The sequence below is a fragment of the Triticum urartu genome, chromosome 7A (assembly GCF_056163025.1).
Source record: "Triticum urartu cultivar PI428250 chromosome 7A, HENAU_Tu73, whole genome shotgun sequence".
NCBI classification, from domain to species: domain Eukaryota; kingdom Viridiplantae; phylum Streptophyta; class Magnoliopsida; order Poales; family Poaceae; genus Triticum; species Triticum urartu.
In genome coordinates, this window is record NC_141879.1 from 89,784,117 (window position 1) to 89,807,972 (window position 23,856).

At 41.2% G+C, this 23,856-nt stretch overlaps 1 protein-coding gene across 1 annotated transcript; it reads left to right on the top strand.

Annotated features, from left to right (window-relative positions):
- Positions 1–748: 748 nt before the first annotated feature.
- LOC125529877 (protein VERNALIZATION 3) lies at positions 749–2,473 on the top strand. The gene is made up of 3 exons (XM_087536926.1): positions 749–1,066; positions 1,458–1,519; positions 1,626–2,473. The coding sequence occupies exons 1-3, from the start codon at positions 866–868 to the stop codon at positions 1,894–1,896; spliced, it is 534 nt and encodes a 177-aa protein (XP_087393052.1). The 5' UTR covers positions 749–865; the 3' UTR covers positions 1,897–2,473.
- The last annotated feature ends 21,383 nt before the right edge of the window (positions 2,474–23,856 follow it).

A 23,856-nucleotide genomic window follows, 5' to 3' on the forward strand; every position in this document is an offset into this window, starting at 1 on the left:
ATCGTGGGGGGCTTTTTTCCTAATACGGCCAGCGTCCCGTGTAAGCTAACGTTTCGGGAAAGTCCGTCTTCTTCATCCTTTCCGACCACGCACACACCCAGCAGCAAGAATGAACCCTGTCCTCCAATGATCTCCCCCGTACGACCCATCCGAGGCTGTGTGATCTTGCTCTCCCTCCCCGTCGTCACCATGCACGTGAAACGGGCGGGCGGGCTTTCGACACCTTCCCAGCTACGGCCGGCGGCAGCTGATGAAGCTTACATCAAATCGAGCCAAGGAAGCATGCACCCCAGTCACCGTCTCGCGCTAGCTAATTGGCAGACATTCCCTGTGCCCGCTTGCCGGCCGGCCGCGGCGTGACCGCCGGTCGGCCCAGAGCCCCGGTCGCAACGCAAACCTACACGCCAGCAGGAGCAGGCAGCCAGGCACGGCCTAGAAGCCACCATTAATTTGCGTGGTGATCATGATCAGGAGCTTATTACGGCAGACAGATGCATCCATCGGTCTCGCTTCTGCCTGTGGGGGTCAAAAGCGCTGCCGGTTGTACCACGTCCACAGAACCAATTCAATAGAGAGAGGCGACGAGATTCCGTGGCCACGCCAGCTCGGCAGCGCCAAGGAGTGCTAGAGCGGAGAGCAGCGGCTGAACTGGTCTGGACATGGACATGGACATGGAACATGCCAGGCTGAGCTTTTCGGCCCTATATAAAGTGGCCACCGGCCGTGGGGCAACACTCATCATCACCACTTCCTCAATTCACAGCTTACGCTTACTCCTGCTCCAGATAACCTCTGCTGCTTGCTCCCTCTCGTACCCTAGCAGCTAGCTAGCCGGTCGATCTACACTAGGAAGAAGGAAGGGGAAATGGCCGGGAGGGACAGGGACCCGCTGGTGGTTGGCAGGGTTGTGGGAGACGTGCTGGACCCCTTTGTCCGGACCACCAACCTCAGGGTGACCTTCGGGAACAGGACCGTGTCCAACGGCTGCGAGCTCAAGCCGTCCATGGTCGCCCAGCAGCCCAGGGTTGAGGTGGGCGGCAATGAGATGAGGACCTTCTACACACTCGTACGTACACAGTCACTATCTAATGCCTATATATATGTTAAGCTCTGAAAGTGCTCGCCACACGCACATGATCGATCGAGCTCTATATATAGTACGTGTGGGAGGATGATTCTCGATGCTTCTGTTCACAGCATGTTTGTCTTGGCAGGCACATGACTAATGCTCCATCTTGCATATGGCTCTGTGCTAGCTCTCTGGTGTTCATCATGATTTTCTATGCTTCTTTTCTATTCGGGGAACATTGATTTTCGATGCTTCTGTTGACATGTTTTATGTTTGTTCTGGCAAGCACACGACTAATTAAAGCTCGATCTTAAATATATGCTTATGCACGTAGTACTCTCTACGTCTCTAGTATTGATCATGATGTGCACGCGTGTACTGCCCGCAGGTGATGGTAGACCCAGATGCTCCAAGTCCAAGCGATCCCAACCTTAGGGAGTATCTCCACTGGTAAGTAAATTTGTAGCTCAGTTGAATAATTTCTCTTTCCCTAGATATACACACTAGCTCATGTGTGTGTGTGTGTGCGCGCGTGTGCATCTACATGTGTGTGCAGGCTTGTGACAGATATCCCCGGTACAACTGGTGCCTCGTTCGGGCAGGAAGTGATGTGCTATGAGAGCCCTCGTCCGACCATGGGGATCCACCGCTTCGTGCTCGTGCTCTTCCAGCAGCTCGGCCGGCAGACGGTGTACGCCCCCGGGTGGCGCCAGAACTTCAACACCAGGGACTTCGCCGAGCTCTACAACCTCGGCCCGCCCGTCGCCGCCGTCTACTTCAACTGCCAGCGTGAGGCCGGCTCCGGTGGCAGGAGGATGTACAATTGACCTACCCATGGCCCACGTACGCCACCCGCAAAGTCAGCAAATTATCCAACGTGGCTAGTTTACTAGTATATAGTTTGTCATAAGAAGCCAGCCACGAATTAATTAAGCATTATCTATATATTGGCAACACATACACTACATATATGCATACTATGATCGATGTAAAACTAGCCGTACGCATATATGCATATCAACGGCTAATTAATTAATTAAGGGGGGATGAACCCTAGATCAATGGCTTGGTACTGCACTATATATATAGTCTGCAATAAACTGATGCCAATAGTATACAGCACACAATATTGGAGGAGCTACACGCCATGTGCAACTTAGAGCTACCTGGTACATATCTGCAGGTTGGTCTTGACTCTTGTGTGTTCACTTATGCGTGCATGAACATCAGTCAATCATATAGACATAGTTATGCATGGGAGACAAACATGTAATTGACAGATACTGCTACAAGACACAGTGATATGTACACACTTAGCGCAGTAGCAAAGCACATGCATGTGTTGGGCCTTGTACAACTTCCTCATGATGATGGCAATATAATCAAGTGTCAAGTTATGTATGAGACCGGTGGCTTCTCTGTGATGATGAACAATATTAATGTCTGGTGCGCTAGCTCATCAATCTGTGTCTTATACTAGATGCTAGCTGGGTAGCGTCTCTTTCATTGAGTTCCACGATCTGCCGTCCTAGGTTTCAGAAATATCTTGTAGTATCATGCTTCAGAAATATCTTTCAGAAGTTTCTTGCTTCCCAGCACCCAAAGTGCATACAATGATCGGTTCATCATCAGCACTTTGCGCCTTTCCAACTTCAAAGTGAGCATGCATATATCGACAACCTTTTTAACTCTTTCCAGGCATGGCTTGATTCGACTTTGTCAGCTCTTGTCATTCAGCTTCCTCTCTCTTCTCTCATCTCGTCTTTTGGGTAGATGGCATTAGGAAGTAGGGCTCCATGCTTAGAAGCAAGTAGCTTCGATCCTTGTGTTCTACTAGGTATTATTATATGAAGTCAATGAGAAAAAAATCTACACACGGAAGGATGCTATTATTCGTGGGTAAGCAGAGGTAGCTAGAGAGCATCAACCTTTGGCGTGCGATTGGTGGGCGCAGCAGCCACCTTTCTTCACCGGCGTGAAGATTCACCATGTGTAAAAAATGAAAATGCTACACCTACATACACTTGTTACGAGCCTTACGAAAGTCCTTTTCACCTAACTAACCCCCCCACCCTAATTTCATGGTGGGGCCCGGGTCCCAACTAAAGCCCAATTAAACACTGCCAAGTCATCCCGTAACTCCCCTCCTCACTCAATTCTTCGTAGATGTAGGAAAACTCGTGTAAATAGTAGCAGTGGGTAAAGTTGCTTTACTAATGCACGACCACCACTCAAGTTGCATATGTACTGACATTGGCCGGCCGGACGCGCGGGGCTCTGGAGTGCACTTTGGGGCCGCCGTATATACCAGCAGCAAGTAGGCGTAGCAACTGGGGCACGAATCATGCTGCAAGAAGTGTCGTTGTTCTTCTTCTTTCCTTACGGGATTAGTGTATGTAAGTATGTTCATATCACATGCATGCCGCATGCGGTCACGTCTATTTTATAGTATTAACAAGGTAAAAAAAACAAGGTAAAATGTGGCGCGCGCGCTCAAGGATCTCACCTACTTCGCCGAGTTACGTCCATCTGGGCTCGCCGGCGGCACATCGCGCCGACATCAAAAGTCTCTGTGTGTAGTCCTCAGCTGCCTTTGCGTCGATCAGCAGAAGACACACCTTTTTTTTTAGAAACAGCAGAAGACACACCTTTTTGTTTTTGAGTGAAGCAGAAGAAGACACACCTAAACATATGTTTAGGTGTTCCATATATGTTCCTAAACATATGTTCCAGTAATGGGCTTCCGCCAGCATGTTTCATAGCCATGGGCTTCTCATACTTGCGGCCTGACGGGCCCCAAATTGGACGTGAACTACGCTGAAACGTGGTCACCCTGCAAACTGGCCCAGATAGTGGAACGGCTAACAAAGTTGGGCCGGCCGGGAAACGGGCGCCCTATTTCTCGCGTGCAACGAGACGAGAGGATGCGCTCGCTTCTGGGGGCGACCCAGATGGGCCAGCCCAGCCGCGGGAGCCACAGCCAACTTTTTTCTGTTTTCATTTTTACTTTATTTTTGTACTTTTTTTATACTTCTAAATATTCTACATATATACATATATATTACAAAAATACTTCAAAAAAACATTTGAAAATTTTTTGAACAAGTATTAGAAAATGTTTACCAAGGATTTGAAAAATGTTGAACAAGTATTTGAAAATGTTGAACAAGTATTAAAAATGATGAGCAAGTATTCGCAAAATGTTGAATAGGTATTAAAAATTATTGAATGAGTATAGTAAAAATGTTGAATAAGTATTTGACAATGTTGAACAAGAATTAGAAAATTTGAAAAAGTATATTAATTTTTTTGAATATGTGTATGAAAAATGTTGAACAAGTATTTGAAAATATTGAATAATATTAAAAATATTGAAGAAGTTTTTGAAAAAATGTTGAAAAATTATTTCAAAAATATGGAATAAGCATTCGGATAATGTAAAATGTATGAAAAAATGTTGACCGCTTGTTATGAAAATGTAGAGTGAAAACGAAACCCAACATAAGAAGAAAAAAAAAGTGGAGGAGAAAACGGGAGAAGAAAAAAACAAAACCAAAGAAAAATGGAGAAGAAAAAAAAGAAAACCAAACAAGAAATGGAGAAAAAAATGAAAAACCAGTAAAACCAGAGGAAAAAATGAAGAAAACCCTATGAAAAAAGCAAACGAAAAATGAAAAAAAAGGAAACCAGAAATACCAGTGAAAAAGACACCTCAAAGCAGCGTGGTGGCTAGCAGCGTGATATACCAGGGTTCGAACCCTGCAGCTCCCCCTTTGGTTCTGTATTTATTTTAAGTGGGCTGGCCCGATATCTCGAAACTCTTAAGTGAGACATCTCCGGAGCGATCGCTTAATGCGATAAATAGCTCCTGCGCTGGGAAACAGGCTAGAGGAACAAGAAATCATTTTTTTCGCCCCTAAAAAACAAATTGTATTCTGCCTTCGACAATATTTCCTAGAGGGACTCTCTCTTTTTTATTTTTTTGAAGGCAAACATGCAAGGCTTTATTATTCTGGAGTTACGTAACTGGGGCAAAGACAAGGTTTTCGGATTGACCTAACCAAACATAACGATCAATCCCTAAAGCTAGAGTGTGTTTTGCAAGACTATGCGCCTCAACACTCGGGGTCCTAAACTCATGACAAAAATTACAAGAAATGAAAACAGACGAATGCAATGATATTTCATGTATAACTGTACCAAAAGAACATGCACTCACTCATGGGCGCACCTATGTCTCAAGAAGTAGGGTGCTCACGTGTCAGGCGCCTCCTAAATGAGTCGGCCCAGCAAGAGGAGGCCACAGGGAACTGCCTCATTTTTTATTTTATTTTTTTTACTTTTTTGGTTTTTGCTTTCTTTTTTCATTTTCGTTTATACTTTCCAGGTTAAATGTGCATAGAGAAATATTCCCATGTATAAAAAAATTATACAATGTGTACGAAAATGTTGATCAATATTTTTAAAATGTGTAATCAAGAATTTTTTAAAAAGTTAATCAAGTCATTGAAAAATGTTATGTTTGAAAAACATACTAAATATGCATAGAAAAAAATGTTTGTCATGTATAAGAAAAATATATGCAAACAAATAAAATGTGTATGTGTTCATCATTTATATAAAAAATGGTAAAGGGTATTAAAAATGCAGACCATGTATTGAAAACTGTTAATATGTATTCAAATTTTGTTAATCTTGTATTGCAAAATGTTAAATATGTATTAGATATATACCAAAAAATTTATAATGTGTATGGTGAAAAATGTCAAAATTCTAATCATGTATTACAAAATACTAAACATGCATGTTCCTACGGTATACAAAAAATATTGAATGTGTACTGGAAAATTCTGACATCTTTTGAACAAAAAGGAAACCCAAGAAAATCAAACAAAGAAAAACAAAGAAACTCAATAATAACCAAAATAAATAAAGAATAGCAAAAATAACTGAAAACCGAAGAAGAGCAATACAATAGAATGGAAACATAGAAAACTAAGAAAGAAAAGAAACAAAGAAATGCATAAAAAGTGAAGAAAGAATGAAAAGTAAAAAAACCATTGAAAACAGAGAAAAATAATAAATATAATTGAATAAATAAAGGAAAGAAAAATCAATGAAACTGTGAAAGAAACAAAGAAAACCGGTAATATAATGAAGAAAAAAAAAAGCGTGCGACCGAAGCCAACCCAGGCAGCGACCGAGAGGGAGCAAACAATGCACTGCAGCATGCAGGACAAAGCTTTAGGCAAAACTGTAGGTTGTCTCGCTGTAAGCGAAATACAGTTCTCGCAGTTGCTCTTGCATCAAATAGTGTAATTTGTTTTATTGGTTTTAGGAACCTCTCTGCGGTTGTTTTTTTTCTCTGCGTTTTCCTTTATCCGTTTTCATTACTTGGTTTTCCTTTGGTTTCTTTCTGTTCCTTTTGTTTTTTCAATGTTTGTCTTTTTTTATTTTTGTGAATATACCTTGAACATTTTTGGTCTACATACTAGAAAAAAAATAGATGCACGTTGAACATTTATTAATACACAGTGAACATTTGTATACACACACCAAACATTTTTCATGAACTCCATTAAAAAATTGTAAGACATATGACATATTTCTTATGTGCTTATGAAATTTTTAAATGTCACAAACATTTTTAAATGTTATAAAAGTTCTAAAAGATTAATTGTTATGAATATTTTATTTTTATTTTTCTTTTTTTGCGAAAATTGTTATGAATATTTTCTGTATGTCTAAAATATGTTTCAAGCGTGAAAAATAGTTAAAAAGTTTCAGAGCATATAAGAATACGAGGAAAAAGTTAGATATTAAACAACAAAAGTGCATAAAGGCAGCCTCCACCACGTGTTCAGCGAGTAATCCTTCGGGAGCCACAAAGAGTCGTTTTTTTGTGGGCTAGGAGCATGACACTTGAGCTGCTCTCACCCGCCGCCAGGTGTCATGCTTTGGGCGCTTCTTCCAGATTTTTTTTATTCTTCGGTATGCTATTTTGGCTTTTTGATGAAAAAAGTTGGCTCTGGGAGTTTTTCCACTATGCACTCTAGGAGTTTTTTCGGGTTTCCTCCAGTTTTGGGCAAAATCAATTTGAAAAAAATTGCGTGAAAAATCTTGATTTTTCCCTTCCGCGAGTGGCACAAATTTACTTCGACACGCATTTTCTTCCTCGAGAGGCACAGTCACGCCTCTCAGTAAAAGAAAAAATGTGTCTTTTTTTCCTTCCTTGAGATGCACAGATTTACTAAAAGAAAATTCCTTTGTTATTCCACATGAGGCACTGATTTACTTCTTGTGGAGGCATGGCTTTGCTTCAGCGACAGTCACTACCTCTCAAAAAAAGTGTTTTATTCTTTCTGCGAGAGGCACAAATTTATTTCTCGTGTACGCACAGATTGCTTCAGCGAGTGACACAGTCGTGCCTCTGAAAAACAAAAAAATGTATTTTTTTCGCAAGAGACATGGATTTGCTTTTAGTGGAGGCACTTTAGTGGAGACATGTGTTCTAATTTTGAAGGTCTCGAACGCGAGGAATCCAACAATAAAATCGTTTCAAGATTTGGAAGCACGACTTAAGAGATAAAATGTTTTGAATAAATGATCTACGAAAAAGGAAAACTCCCACGAATGCACCGTAGAACTGGGGTTTTCCCATGAGCGACGTAGCTGTAGGAGGGTTGACGCGCATGCTTCATACCCCCACCACCACCCATTTATTGTGACGTCCCATTGCCATGGCTCTGTAGAAAGCTATTTCACTTTTTAGCATTTTTTTGTTTTCAGTTGATTTCTATTCAGAATTTAAAAAACATTTTTTGGGTAAAAACATACCTTTTTGAAGTTTTGATGTCCCCAAATAGCTTTTAAAATAATTCAAAAATGTCTATAGATTCTTAAAACACAAACGTAACATGAAAAACATGATTACATTTTATTACAAAAACAGGAAATTTCTGAAAAAATAATGGAAATATTTAAAAATTTGGTACCTCTTTTGAATAAATATATAATGATAAAATAAATAAATAAACAGAAAGAAAATCAAACAAACCCTTTTTATCGGTCATGAACCTTCTAGACAATTACCAAAACTGGGATCCGTGCAACCTGAATGGGCCCAAAATACATGGCTAGGTGCGAGTCGCATTTGTCCAATAACTTGACGCACCGAGCGTTAGTTACGAAATACCTTTCGTATGGTGCAACTGTTCCTGCGACCGCAAAACGTCCATACATGGCTATGCGTGCTCGACCAAATATCGTGCTCTAGTGCTCGACCACTGGACTTGGCCTACACTCACAATTAGTTTCATTTTTCTTCCAGTTGAATGAAAGAAAACATAGATCTCAGACCAGTGCAAAAAACTACTAGGCCCACTCGAAAAAAACAGGCTATCATTTATTTTGAAGATTATAAAAAAGGAATGATTTAAGAAATATTAGTGAATTTGAAAAAAAGTACATGAATTTTAAAATTTGAAAAAAAATTACGCAGGATTGTTTTTAATGAAAATAATGCTTCTGGATGCCAGAAAATATTTGTAATTTCCGAGTCAATTGCATATAAGTACCACATTTTGGGCTAGGGTAACGAATTGACACCGGTTTTCATGCATATGAAAAAATGTTCATAATTTTTTAATGTGTTGACATTTTTTATATCTGAAAATATTTAAATAGTTCAACAAATTTAGAAAAAAAATCAACCTATATGTTGATAGGTTTCAAAAGCATTGATAATTTTAAAATGTGATCGCTGTTTTAAAAGATTATCATGATTTCAACAAATTTATATCCACAAATATTGAAAATAAAAAGGAGAGTTGAAAAAAGGAAAACAGAAAAAATAACCAAGGAAAAAGTGAAACTGAAAAAAAGCCATTAAAACTGTCAGGATAGACACAAAAATAAAGAAGTAAAAATGGAAAAAAGGACGGAACCTTCTAAAAATCGAGACCAATTTGCTCCAGTTGATCCTTCTAGTTTTTTTTCCTAATGCAATCATGTCATATTAAGATTGCATGCAAGTTATAAGTGACTTTTTTTTACATTAGCATATCCATGCAACACTGCCACATCATCAATTCATTCATGTAAGTCATCGATTAATCTTTTTGCATTACATTTTGTGCTCTCATAGACACGTTATATGTGTTGGGTACTTGGAGCATACGCTGGATACCTATATAATGTATTCTTCACTTTTTCTAGGAACGACACTATTTTTCTCTATTGCTTATATAACTCACTACCTAGTTTTTTCTTGTTATAAAACCATGCCACATTAGCAAGCCATTCATGCAAGTTATATGCTATATTTTTTGTATATTCATGCAGTGCTGCCATGACACATTATTTCTTTTGCACTATGTTTTATGCTCTCATGACCACTGTCTATGCGTTGGGCGCTTGAAGCATATAGTTTATATTTTTATACATGCTTTATAGTTTTTAATATATAAATAACACAATTTTAATTCAAATATAAATAATTTTCTTTTTTATACAAGCTTCGTGTTTTTTCATGTTTTCAAAGTGTACATCAAGAAATAACTGTACCTTTTATTTTCATTAGTTATAGTTGTCTATGTAGCACCTAGTGAAGCATTTACCGCAGCAACATGTGGTGCGTTATCTAGTTTTATAAGATATTTAACCCTGTTACAAAAAAATATAATGCGATTAAAACTTGTTCATGCATTTTAAAAAGTACGTATTATTTCAAAAGGTTTTCATGACTTGTAAAAAATATATTCATTCAATCAAAAAATCTTTCATTTACTTTTGAAATGGTACATACTATTTGAATAAGAGAAATAAAACAACGGAAAAATATAAAACAAAAAATCAAAGTGGGAATAAATGGAATAGAAAGAAACTACTAAGGAAAGGAAAAAAGAAGACAGGAAATAAAATATAAAGTGAAATTATAATGAAAACTAAGAGATCAACTGTTAAATTAAAAGGGAGAAAGTAAACATGCCATAAAATAAATAGGCAACATGGGTTGGCCTAGTGCGGTGACTTCTCTGTGTTTCCGTGATATATTGACGTACTGGACGTCGAATAGGAAACAACATATTTCCTAATATATGCCGTTTTTTTAGTTTTGTCAGTATCCCGACATCCTGCATCTGGCCCATTTTCTATTTTCTATCTTTTACATTTTACCTTCTCCTTTTTTATTTTTACCATTGTTTATCTCCACTTTTTTGCTTTTACCTTTCTTGGTCATTGTTTATTGTTTCACTTTCTTTCTTTCTTTAGGGGCGGGGGGGTGGGTAGTGCATGAAATTTTTTCAATAATACATTAATATTACTATTTAAAGGCATGAACATTTTTTTAACTCTTTGAACTCTTATTTAATATATGAACATTTTCCTTAAACCTGTGAGTCTTTTTATAACTTAAGACAACTATATGTTTTCCAATATATCATCATTTTATTTGTGGCATATATTTTAAAAATATTTAATTATTTTTTCATAAGTAATAAAAAAATATGTAGTCAACGGGGTGGCCCATAAAGCTAGCCTTGAGCATTACAGGAGCTATTTCATGCACTGAACGCTGAATGTGAGCTCCCTGCCTTGTGTGTGATTTCGCTTAAGGGCCAGTATGTGAACCTACTGCTGGAGAGGCTCATAATTTTTTCCTTTGTTTTTATCTTTTAGATTATTTGTATTATTTGTATTTTATTTCTTCTTTATTCTTATTCTTATTTATTTTTTGCAAATATATAAATATTTTATTTGAAATAACTGAATTATTCTTCAAGTTATGAGTATTTGTTTGTATACATACGACTTGCCTATTTTTTGTGATAATGAATATATTTTGAAGTAACTTAACATTTTATTTGAAAGCCTGAACACATTTTTCTACAATACACAAACACTTTTCTTGTTAAACTTTTCCATAGCAATCTTGTAAATACAAATACATATTATTTTGCAAATTCTAAAAAATGTAGTACATTGTATATATCAATGGGCCATGCTAGTGCCCTCTCCATCTATAAGTTGATGTGATAGTGCATTGCTTAATACAGAGAATGTGAGCACCCATGACGAGCTTCAGAAATGCATTTCTCCCTTCACAACAAAGAAATCTATAGAAAGATGAATTTCCCTCTTCTAGCAAATGGAAATTTTGTTTCAAATTATGTAAAATGCATTCTAGTATAAGACAATGTCATATATTTTAATAAATTTTCAAATGGAAATGATGCAACTTAATATAAGATGATCATGTTGTTAGAAAAAAAAGCGATTGAAGGAGTGAATATGCATTTGAAATATGTGTGGACATTTGCGGCGTGTTCAGAATATGGTGTTAAGAACATGCATCAAACTTTTATGATATGTTTCACAAGAGATGTTATATAGGTGTTTTTCATAGATAGAAAAGAGGAATATAGAAGGCCAAGAACACCAACGTTTCATGATTAATCAAGAGAACTTATGTCAGCGCTATTAAATAATTTTCAAATATTTTTCCAAAAAAAGGCATCACTTTTGTCAATATGTCAACATTTGTTTGATGGCAGACATTCAAACCGATGTGATAGTTGTTGGCTCAATGAGAATAAAGAAACAGATCTGTCAAAAATTAACAATGAAAAATAGTTTGGCATAACAACTCGTTGATAAGGGCTATAGATGCTATAAGTCGGCACAATAACTAAACACATTTAAAGCCTTAGGGAGTATCTACACTTGTAAGTGCATTTCCGGAATGAAAGTAGACATTACTAGCCTAGATATTCCCAACGGCCTTTTTTAGCTTTTAGGGATGTTTACGCGGAATAATATCCTCGTTGCATCATCCTGTTTTAATAAGTTATATAAACCTAAAAGAAAAAGAATTAAAGGTTGTCTGTTCCTGAATGATAAAAAAAGCAGCGGAGCCGGGGACACAAACACTTGCAATAACCCCGCAAAAAAAAAAAACCACTGCAGTAAAGAATGGACATTAAGCATCGTGAGAAGAAGAAAAAAGGTCAGACACACCTGACAGTGAGGGCAAAGCAGAGTAGAGGAAGTATGCGGTGGTCTTCCAAGGTGGTCGCGCTCGTGCGCCGCCACCGCAGGCGCGCCGCTGTGTCCCGGCGTACCAGCCATAGGGTGTGTGGTGCTAGTGTCCGGCCGGAGACCGGCGTGCCACTGATGGAGCTAGCGGTGGACGCTCCTCCGTTATATACGAGGTGTAGCGCATCGTCGCCCACAGCGCTTTACGGCTGGAATGAGAGCGGGCACCTGATCCCATTCCGCCGAGGGATAGAGCGCCGCGCCGGAGGGAGTTGACCGGCGGACGCAGCACGGCAGCAGCGGCGGGCACGTCCGTCTCGCGCGCACACACGATCGAATAAAAACCGATCGTCTTTGCGATATCCGGTAGCTTTAGTTTATTCGGTCGACTTTCTTTACTTTTGAGAATGTCCAAGCCGTGTCTTGATCGGATCTTCCTTTTGTCATGACCTGGGACGCATCACGCATGATCGGTTTATTCGGCCCACTTTTTTTTCTTCTGGGTCGACCTGTGCGGCACTGACTCGACGACCCAAATCCACCAGCCACCATGGCCCAACTCGGATCAGCTGTGTGTGGAGGCCCAGTATTCCCGAGTTTTACTTTAGACGTGGCAAAGGGAGATATTTTCTCCTAAAAAAAGGAGATATACTTCTATAAAAATGATGAGAAATAGAGATACGTTTTGTAGAGCCAAAATTTGTGGATTTTTTAGTTTTGAATTGAGAAGCAAAGCTCCCATTTTCATTTCATTTCAAAATGAAACTTTGTAATGATGGGGCTGACCTCCGATGACAGAATGTTCAGCCAAACAAAAAGTCGGCACTTAGTACTACTGAAATCGGTAAACACAACTTATTACAACCCAACTGCAAAATATTTTAGTTTAACAACATTACCAAACAGATACGAAGTGGGAGGACCCCAATATACTATTTCTTTCAGATATGAATGTGATGGAAACATACAAGTAAGTTGGGTTTATCGAATATTGTGGCTACGAATTGATATAGTTGGAATTGGGGCCTTGCTTTCGAACGGTTGAATGCATATAGATGATGTGGTCACAGTCTAACAGAGATGGATGGCTTCAAGTGGTGCTTAACCGGAACTGATGGTGAACAAAATAAGAGCTAAGGGATAACAAATGGACTTCAGACACTTCATACACAAGGAAAAAATTTGTGGCTTTGTGCGGGTGATTTTAACGAGAATCTTTTTGTCCATGAGTAACAAGGGTGTAATGCCAGGCCACATCAATGTATGTAATTTCTGTAATGTTCAAGATTACAGCATGTTCGAAGAGTCTAAGATATCTAGTTCACACAGTAACACACATATTCTCTCCTCATCCAAAGGCTACGTGAAGATATCAATCAATTGGTTCTTGGTCTTGTCGTGGCTGATGATAATACCTTCTTTTAGCACATGGTCTCTGGGGAAATGATGTCTGATGTCGATATGCTTTGTACGAGGGTGTTACACCGGGTTGTGCGAGATCTTGATTGCACTCTCGTTGTCGCAGAGAAGTGAAATCTTCTTCACATTGATGCCATAGTCCTTGAGCATTTGCTCCATCCAAAGGAGCTGGGAACAACATGATCCATCAGCAAAATTTTCTGCTTTGGCGGTGCAGAGAGAGAGAGAGAGAGAGAGGCGTGATTCTTCTCCTTCGAAGACCGACACACCAGAGACCATCCGAGGAAACGACAAGTTGCCGAGGTATATTTCTGATCCACGTGGCCACCAGTATAGTTCAAGTCAGAATAACCGATGAGATCAAAGTGTGCTCCCTTAGCATACCATAAGCCTATGGTGGGGGTGTGAACAAAATATAAAAGAATTTGTTTCACTGTGCGATGATGTGATTCCTTTGGCGTGGCTTGAATAGAGCACACATGCAAACACTAAGCATAATGCGGGGCCTAGATGCACAAAAGTAGAGAAGGGGACGAATTTGAAGCGATATACCTTTTGATCGAACATTTTACAATTTTTTTCCAGAGTCGAGGTGGTTATTTGTTGGCATAGGAATCTTGATGCCTTTGGAATTTTCCATGTTGAACTTCTTTAGGAAATCATTGAGGTATTTTCCTGAGAGATGGATATGCCATTCTTCTGTTGTTGTACTTGAAGTCTGAGGAAAAACTTTAATTCCCCCATCATGGACATTTGGTATCTCTTGGACATCATCTTAGTGAATTCTTTGCTGTAACATTGGTTTGTACATCTGAAGATAATATCATCTACATATATTTGACAGATAAATAATTCACCATCACCAGATTTAGTAAATAGAGTAGAATATGTGGATCCTAGGGTGAAGCCTTTTGACTCCATAAAGTCCTTGAGTGTATCATACAAAGCTCGAGTAGTTTGCTGGAGCCCACTGGGAGATTTGTGAAACCGATACAATTTGTCATGACGTTTTGGATCTTTGAAACCTAGGGGTTATTTCACATGTATTTCTTCCTTGATGTTACCATTGAGGAATGCACTTTCCGCATCCATTTAACACAGAACAATATTGTGATAGTTAGTTGATGTCCCACAAATATAGGTGATGAATTGTGGATCTTTTCTATACATAAAAGTATCGATCCCACGAGGATCTGAAGGAATTGGTAAGTACAATTATAGCAAGAGTTCACTGTAAATGCTAAACAGTGTAATATTGTTGTGGTTTGTAGGGATGGTATGACCACAAAATGTAAATAATAAGAAAAAAGTAAAAGAGTGCAACAAGTGACTCAATCCCTAGTAATGCTAAGGATAAGCCGGATGTGTTACTTACGATGACCAAAGATTCTTGATGACGAAGGGAATATCACATAGTTGTTAATTCCATAACGAGTTGCATCGAATATTGTTGTGTGGTCAGTGTTGTAGGGATATAGCCTATTTCTACGTGCTTCAAAACTATTGAATCACATATACTTATGATTGTGCACTTAACAAGCATCCGAAACAACTAAGTTTGATTAAGGCATGATAATCAACCATAGCCATAACTTCCTTTAGGGTCCCTATTGAAGCCTCATGCCATAACTCAGCCATAACTCATAAACTCAGGGAACACCATTTCTGCCACTCTCGCCTCCCATCATAAACTTATTATAACACCATGCTCTCCTCTAGGACCATAAAGGTGAAGTGCCATGCAGTCGACTTTCACATGGACACCACTAGAGAGCACTGGTAAGTGATAACACTAGTCAATTCACATCAATTGTACAAAGATGGATGGGATGGAGATGGGGTGTAACATCCCAAACTTTCAATTTTGAATGTTATACGTAGGTCATTCATGCATATCATATTTTATTTGCTTTTCATTTCGCGATCCTCAAAATTCTAAGCAACTCAAGGACCCTCGGAGAGAGTTGGGGATTTCACGGTTTTCATATTTGAATTTTATCAAATATCGAAACGAGGATCAGTTGTTTTATTATTTTTCTCTCCAAAAATATTTCATATTAAAATATATGAGAGGAGATAATATGACTTCTCCAAAATAAATGAAATATCGGAGGAAAAATATTAAAATCAACTTTTTGATTTTATTCGGATTTTATTGCTATTTTTATTTGCACAGGAAAAAAATATGTATTTTTCAAAAATTGCATTTTAGGCCAAGAAAATGTTCACCTTGTTCTAAATATTCTATTAAGACGGTGAAAATTTGTTTTGATATTTTTAGATTTTTTTATTTTTCTAGGATGTCTTTTTGGCGGAATATGTTAAAAAAAAGAGGAAGCCCGCCGGACCGAACTGGGCCGCGGCCCAGCGAGCCCCGCGCCGCCGTCGTCTCCGAGCTGGACTCCTCGAGGGAGTCCGAGCCGCCGCCATGGCCTCACCCCCTCCCGCAAGCCGCCTCCCCTCCCCCTTTAAAAGCCGGACCCGGGCCCCCCCTTGGAGCCCCAAGCCGCCACCACCGCCAGCCCCCGCAAGCCGCCTCGCGCCACCGCCGCATGCCGCATGCTGCTGCGCCGCCGCCAAGCCCCTGCCGCGCCGCGCTTCGCCGCCCCGCGCTGCACCCCGCCGTCGCCCGCGCCGCCGCCCGCTCGCCGGAAGCCGCCGGAGTTCGAATCTCGCCGTTCATTTTTTTTGGTTTAGGTAAAAATCGCCGGTGTTTTTAAAAAAACCCTAGTTATGTTTTTTAGACCGATTCGTTGGTTTTCTCGGTTTAGTTTATTCAGCGGACATTCGTCCGTACGTTCGTTTTAACGAACGGTTTTCGCCCGTTAGTCACAGACAACGAACGTTTGTTCGTTAGCCTGTTTGTCCATTTTTCTTTTTCTCGGGTTTTTCGCGATTATTTTCAATCGCGATTTCTGATCTGATTTTCGTTTTAGTTTTTCTTTTCGCTCGTTTATCGAAATCAGGCGATTCAAGCGCCTAGATCTTCGTCTCGAAGCCCTATTTCCGTTTAACCAAATTGAATAAGATTTTGATACTGTAAAATTTGACTTTAGTCCAGATTAGTAATCGGATCTTGTTTCTTTCGCAGTTTGTGTTTCGTTACTTCGTTTGATTTGATTCTTTTTGCAAACCAGAGTTCTTAAGTTGAACTTTCTGGTTAGATCTTCTTATTTGAGTTTTACCCATGCATCTTTGTTTGATTGCTTATGTATGCTATTGTTTGTCTACGATAGAACACCCGGAGTGCGAAGCGTGCTACTACGAGTCTCTAGGTTTCACGGATCATCAGCAAGGCAAGTAACACTTTGATCATACCCCTTTATTACCCAGTTTTTATGCATTAGTTCCAATCCTCAAACACTGCATGATTAGGATGTGATTAACTTGTGGGTTTGGGAAGTAGATGATGAGGTAGAACCTATTACCTGTTTTATTATCAAACCCTCGGGAGTTACCTCTACGTTGCTTATATTGCTATGCTATGCTCATAGACGTGGATTGGGTTTGAGTGTATCCATGACAGATGTGAGATTGTTAATTAATGGTTCAACTTAAGGTGTCAACTTTAATACACATATGGGTGGATTGCTTGTTTGGGCACCTGGAGAATCCAGTGTTGTCCTAGGATATCCCGGAGTACCCGTGTGATCATCTTACGGTCCGCCACCCAGGCTCAAAGAGATCTTAAGATTATTCATGCTAGAAACTTCCGTGTGCAGCCACAAGCCATTATGGGCTCTGGCATAGTATGAGTAAGTTGTGTGACCTCTTTCAGTGGTGGGCTAGCAGATGTAGAGGGAAAGTAGGTGTAACTGTCCACCCAGAGTAAAGGGTAAATGCTTCTGAAAGACTGTGTCTCGGTCATCCGTTTCTCAAGATCATGTAGTGCGAGAAATCCAACGGAGGGGATCGAGTCTTGTGGGGAAAAGTGCACAAACCTCTGCAGAGTGTACAATCTAATCATGGTTGGCCGTGTCCCCGGTTATGGACATCTTGAGTATCTAGTACTTGGATTTTCCTATTGTATCTCATCACTCTAAATTAATTTGTTGGGTTAATGAACTACTTTAATTGGGATTGAGTTGGAGGAACCTTCTCAGTGATGTTTCAACTACCATGATAGTTAAAATAAAACTTATTCCTTTGTTGTAGGAAAAAATTGGCTTTTCGCAAAAACATTATAACCATACAGCCTCCACTAGCCAGATATGCATATAGTGTTAGCATTACTTCTGTTCATTCTCTACCATGTTACATTGCCAGCATATTCCATGTGCTGGCCCATTTTTGGGCTGCAACATATCACGTTGCAGACTTTTCAGACGAGGAGTAAGGTTCGCTAGGTCATTGTCGTGCAGCTCAGCTATGCCGTTGGAGTTGATGGACTCACTTTATCTTCCAAGCCTTCCGCTGTTATCGTATTAGATGGCCTTAAGCCATATTTATTGTAATAAGTTCTCTTTTGGAGACATTCGATGTAATAAGTGTGTGATTGCTACTCTGTTATACATCCTTCGAGTATTGTGTGTGTCAGCATTACCGATCTAGGGATGACACTAAAGCACAGAGACTTGACCGTTTGAGGTCGGGTCGCTACAAGATGGTATCAGAGCACACGCTGAGTGTAGGACACGACCACTAAGCTAAAGCCTTAGATCACTACTCTCTTCTCATTTCTCACTCCTCTCCATTTTCTACTCTTTAGGATGGCGGACGCAAGGAACACGTTTGCACAACCGGATGAAGAAGTACCTTTTGGACGACACTTGAAGGAAGTCACTAAGTACCTGAACATTGGAATACCAAGCTTCACCGGGACTTACAACGCCACTTTACCAGAAGAGGAGCGCTGGATGATTCAAGTTCAAGTTCCAGGAAGGACATTCACGCCAGTCACTAAGCCCATAGAGTTTTCCTTTGATGCACCAACCTGGAGTCTAGGAAAGAGTATGGCAGCCCACATCACCATGGGGCGCATTGGAGAAGTTTACCATAAGGAGATTAAGGATACTATCTACCAGATTTGTGGGCGCCGAGATGAGCAATGGGAGATGATCAGCACCAGGAAGGATAGATCAATCGCAGCTTTCATCCAGGAGTTAAACCAGCACATTCGTCGCCAGGAGAATCAGGTGTGCGCAGGCATGATAGATTTGAAGAAGGCAATGACAAGGATCACCGAGCTTGAAGAAGAACTCAAGTCTACACGCGATGGATACGAGGAGGAGATGACGATACTAGTGGAGATGAATGACGATCTGACAAGGAAGCTAGGAGTATTTATGGGAGACCCCGCGCCAGGAGGAGAAGACGACGAACCTAAGGAGATTCGTTCTGAAGACTACATCATCATCGACGACACCGATTCCGACCCGGATAGTAGTGATGATGACTTTGAAGACGAAGCTGGAGCAGACATCATGGAGTCTTCCACTGATCAAAATTTCTAGATGACCACCAAAACAGTAGTAGTAGTCTACCATGTATATAGTATAGTCTGAGCACTTTTATAATGATAGTTAGATCGATTTGTATGCCCTTGCTTGATTGATTGAGTGATATGATTGTGTTTGTCTCATGTGCATATGGGTAGTGTTTTCCTCACTAGACCTCATTCTATTCTACTTCTCTTCCCTCTAAACCCTCAGATGCCTCCGAGACGTGACCCTGGATTTACCTTTCCACCGGAGCTCACTCAGTTGATCCAGCAGCAGAATACACTGATGCAGTTGTTAGTTCAGAACCAAGGCAACAACAACAACAACAACCCACCGCCACCACCACCAGTTAACAACTTAGCCCATTTTCTGAGGTTGCAGCCGCCGGTGTCTCCAGTAGCACCGAGCCGATAGTGGCAGATGATTGGCTTCACAGGATTGGAAGGGAGTTAACCACTGCAGGACGCACAGATGCTGAGAAGGTGCGATTTGTCACACATCAGTTGGATGGACCAGCAGCCTCATGGTGGGGGAATTACAATGTCACCTATCCTATAGCCACTGTTACATGGGATCAGTTTCAGCAAGAATTCCGCACAGCCCATGTCTCAACTGGAGCTATGAGCATGAAGAAGCATGAGTTTTGCAACTTACGCCAAGGGAACCGTACTGTGGGGCAGTACATGGATGAATTTAGTAAGCTATCTCGTTATGCCCCTGATGATGTGGCCACAAATGCCGCAAAGTAGGAGAAGTTTATGGAAGGGCTGAATGATGAGATGAGCATGTAGTTGATGGCGGCAACATTCAACAACTACCAGGAGTTGGTAGACAAGGCTCTTATGATTGAAGGGAAGTAGCAGCAAATTGAGAGCCGCAAAAGGAAGTATGGACAAGGAAGGTACAACTCAGGAGCTCAACAGAAGCCTTGATTAACCCCGAACTCGGGAGGACTTGTCCATAACCAAGGAGGTCACAACCACAATGGAGGGAGTTCTCACAACCATAGTGGCCCCAAGAATGGAAACGGGAACGGAGCAGGTAGTAATCAGAATCGCTCTAACCCAGCCACACCCACCAAGAAGGACCTAAGTCACATTACTTGTTTCAAGTGAGGGAAGACTGGACACTATGCCACTGAGTGCCTTGAAGCGAAGAATGGAAATGGCAATGGAAGCGCTGGGAAGAAGCCCAACCCTTTCAACAGGGGACAAGTGAACCACGTGAACGTGGAGGAGGTTGAGGAGCAGCCTGATGCCGTTATCAGTAAGTATTTGGTTAAGCTGTTTACTGCAATCGTTCCTTTTGATACTGGTGCATCGCATTCATACATATCAAGGGGATTCGTGGATAAGTATAAACTGCCCACTAAAGTTCTTAGGACACCTATGCTAGTAACCTCACCCGGAGCTGAGTATATGGCAAGCAGTGGATGTTTTCAGATGCCATTAGCCATTGGAAGCCATGTTCCCCCTCAGACATGATAATTTTGGAGTCACAAGGATTGGATGTGATACTGGGAATGGATTGGATATTGATGTATGGGGGAAACATCGATTGCGTGAGTAAGTCAATTTTTCTCACCACCCCGGAGGGAAAAAGGATCAAGTATGTATCTAGGCATGCGCCTAGGAGGAGCCAAGTAAATACCCTCACGGGAGTTGTTCAGGAGGAAGTGCCCATAGTGAAGGATTACCCAGATGTTTTTCCAGAGGAGTTACCAGGCATGCCACCGGATCGAGACATCGAGTTTTTGATAGAGCTATTGCCAGGTACCGGGCCAATATCAAGGAGACCCTACCGAATGCCCGCAAATGATCTAGAAGAGATCAAGAAGCATATTAAGGAGTTGTTGGAGAAAGGTTATATTCGAAGGAGTTCATCACCATGGGGAGCCCCAATGCTTTTGGTTGAGAAGAAGGATAAGTCTCTAAGAATGGTTGTTGATTATCGTGCATTGAATGAAGTGACGATTAAGAATAAGTACCCCCTGCCGATGATCAATGATTTATTTGACCAGTTGACAGGAGCTAAAGTGTTTTCGAAGATCGATCTGCGATCAGGATATCACCAGCTCAAGATTCAAGAGAAGGATATACCTAAGACAACTTTCACCACAAGGTACGGGCTGTATGAGTATACGATCATGTCTTTTGGATTGACTAACGCCTCTGCCTATTTCATGAGTATGATGAACAAGGTGTTCACGGAGTTCTTGGATAAGTTTGTTGTGGTGTTCATTGATGATATCTTGGTATACTCGAAGAGTGAAGAGGAGCACAAGGAACATTTACGTTTAGTTCTCGAGAAGCTCAGTGAACATCAGTTGTATGCCAAGTTCAACAAATGTGAGTTTTGGTTGAAGGAAGTTGGATTTCTTGGACATGTTATATCAGGAGAGGGTATAGCAGTGGACCCAACCAAGGTTCAGTCAGTCACTGAGTGGTTGGCACCCACCTTAGTTGGAGAGATCCGCAGTTTTCTTGGACTCGGGGGATATTATCGGAGATTTATTGAAAATTTCTCTAAGATTGCGAAGACTATGACGACATTGTTGAAGAAGGACACAAAATTCCATTGGACTGAAGAATGTGAAGCAAGTTTCCAGGAGTTCAAGAAACGTTTGACTACAGCCCCAGTGCTGATTCTGCCGGATATATGCAAGGATTTCCAAGTGTATTGCGACGCCTCTCACTTAGGACTTGGGGGAGTACTGATGCAGGACGGAAGAGTTGTTTCGTATGCCTCACGACAACTGAAACCGCATGAGTTAAATTATGCCACGCATGACTTGGAGTTGGCAGCGGTAGTGCATGCACTCAAGACTTGGAGACATTTTCTCATCGGAAACCATTGTGATGTGTACACGGATCATAAGAGTTTGAAGTACATCTTCACACAGAAGGAGCTGAACCTCAGGCAGAGGGGATGGTTAGAACTCATAAAGGATTATGATATGAAGCTGCATTATCATCCAGGAAAGGCCAATGTCGCAGCAGATGCTTTGAGCCGTAAGAGTTATGTCAACACCCTCGTAAGCGGAGGGATGCCAAAGGAGCACTACAAAAAAATACACTTCCGTGATGATACATGTTTGTCATAGTAGGTCGCATTTTCTGTCATGCATGTACATCCATGACGATTTTATGACAGAATTAAGATAGTCATACCTGTGCTGTCGTAGAATTGTTCCATGACATTACCAATATTATCATCACGGAAGTGTCCACTTCCATGACGATAAATCACGCGTCATAGAAGTGCTTTCGTCAAGGGTGACCGACACGTGGCATCCACCGTAACGGAACGCCGTTAAGCTATTGGGTCGGGTTTTGGATCTGATAACCCGTTAACAGCCCTGACCAATGGGGATTTTCCACGTGTAAAATCATCATTGGCTGGAGGAGACACGTGTCAGGTCCGCGTTGGCACAGGTGTCACTCATCCAATGGGCGAGACGCGCCTATGATATGTTAACACGTGGACCGACCTATCAAGTTTAAATGGGCCGGCCCAACTGAAGGCCCACAAGATTTTGCGGACCATAATGGGCCGAACCAAGTAAAGGCCCACTAGATTTTTGTGTGCCATAATGGGCCGGCCCAGGTAAAGGCCCACAAGATTCTTGCGGATCATAATGGGCCGGCCCAGCTAAAGGCCCACGAGATTTCGCCGACATTAATGGGCCGGCCCAGCTGTAGGCCCACAAGATTTTGAGGACCCTAGTAGGCCGGCCCATTAACTGGCTGCCATGTTTTGGGCCAAATGCCGGCCCATATTTGATCCGGTCCATTAATGGCCTGCCACGCTCCGGGCCTAATAGTGGCCCATATGAGATCCAACCCATTAAAAACCTACCACGTTCTGGGCTAAATTACGGCCCAGATCAGGTCCGGCCCTTTAAGAGGCTTTGGGCTCAATTATGGCCCATATCAGATTCGGCCTGTCAACTGTAGACTATGCTTTTGGGCCCACTTGCTAAAGGCCCACTTAGTAATTCGGCATGATATTAGTTTTGGCCTGTTAAGGGCCCGTTTAACATTTCAGCCCTATATTAATTTCGGCCTGTTAAAAGCCCGTCATATAGTTGGGCCTAACTACGGCCCGGTTTGCATCCGGCCTGCTCGCAGCCGATATCTGATTGGGCCAAACAAGGACCGAGACAATTTTGGCCTGTTAAAAGCCCGTGATTTGATTCGCACAATCATGGGCCGGGGTTCATTTCGGGCTGATGCCGCCCCATGAGCTGTTCGGCATGTTTCAGGCCCAACCTACGTCGTGATTGCATGACGGCCCGATTATGTATCGTAATTTTACGGTTTGGCTGGTTTACTGCGAAGACAGGATATATATATATACAGTAGAATAACTGCAGCATCGTGAATAAGAAAAAACCTAGACTATACAATAAAGAAATTACGGCATATTACATCCACTGGGCATCAAAGTTCGCCACTATGATAATAAAGCACAAGCAGATAGGAGATTACATACACTGGGTATCAAAGATCGCCACCAGTGCAAATAAACACGCCGACAAAATAATATACAAAACTGACAGCACTTCAATAAAGTTCAAGAAAGGTTAGCACTGCTGGGGAGCTGCAGCGCAAGTAGCTGAGCAAGATGATGAGACTGCGCTTGTTCAACACTTATATCTTCCTCACTCTGAAAGATAAACAAGCAGACAAATGACAGGTTTTGCACATAAAAGTATCAGTGCTGAAAATTCATCACATTTCTTACTGACGAATAAAGTGACACAGTTTAAAATTGCATTACCACAATATGGTATTGTTCAGGTCAAGACATGGCAGGAAATGACATTGTGAAGGAGTTGGCAGCTTCACGACACCACTGGATTACAGATCAAGAACTCATAAGTATCAA

Bases quoted from the DNA above. Each gene is read 5' to 3' on its own strand.
- LOC125529877 (XM_087536926.1), top strand. From the start codon at position 866: ATGGCCGGGAGGGACAGGGACCCGCTGGTGGTTGGCAGGGTTGTGGGA. The intron at 1,067-1,457 runs GTACGTACACAG...TACTGCCCGCAG, and splicing joins TGAGGACCTTCTACACACTC to GTGATGGTAGACCCAGATGC. The intron at 1,520-1,625 runs GTAAGTAAATTT...ATGTGTGTGCAG, and splicing joins CTTAGGGAGTATCTCCACTG to GCTTGTGACAGATATCCCCG.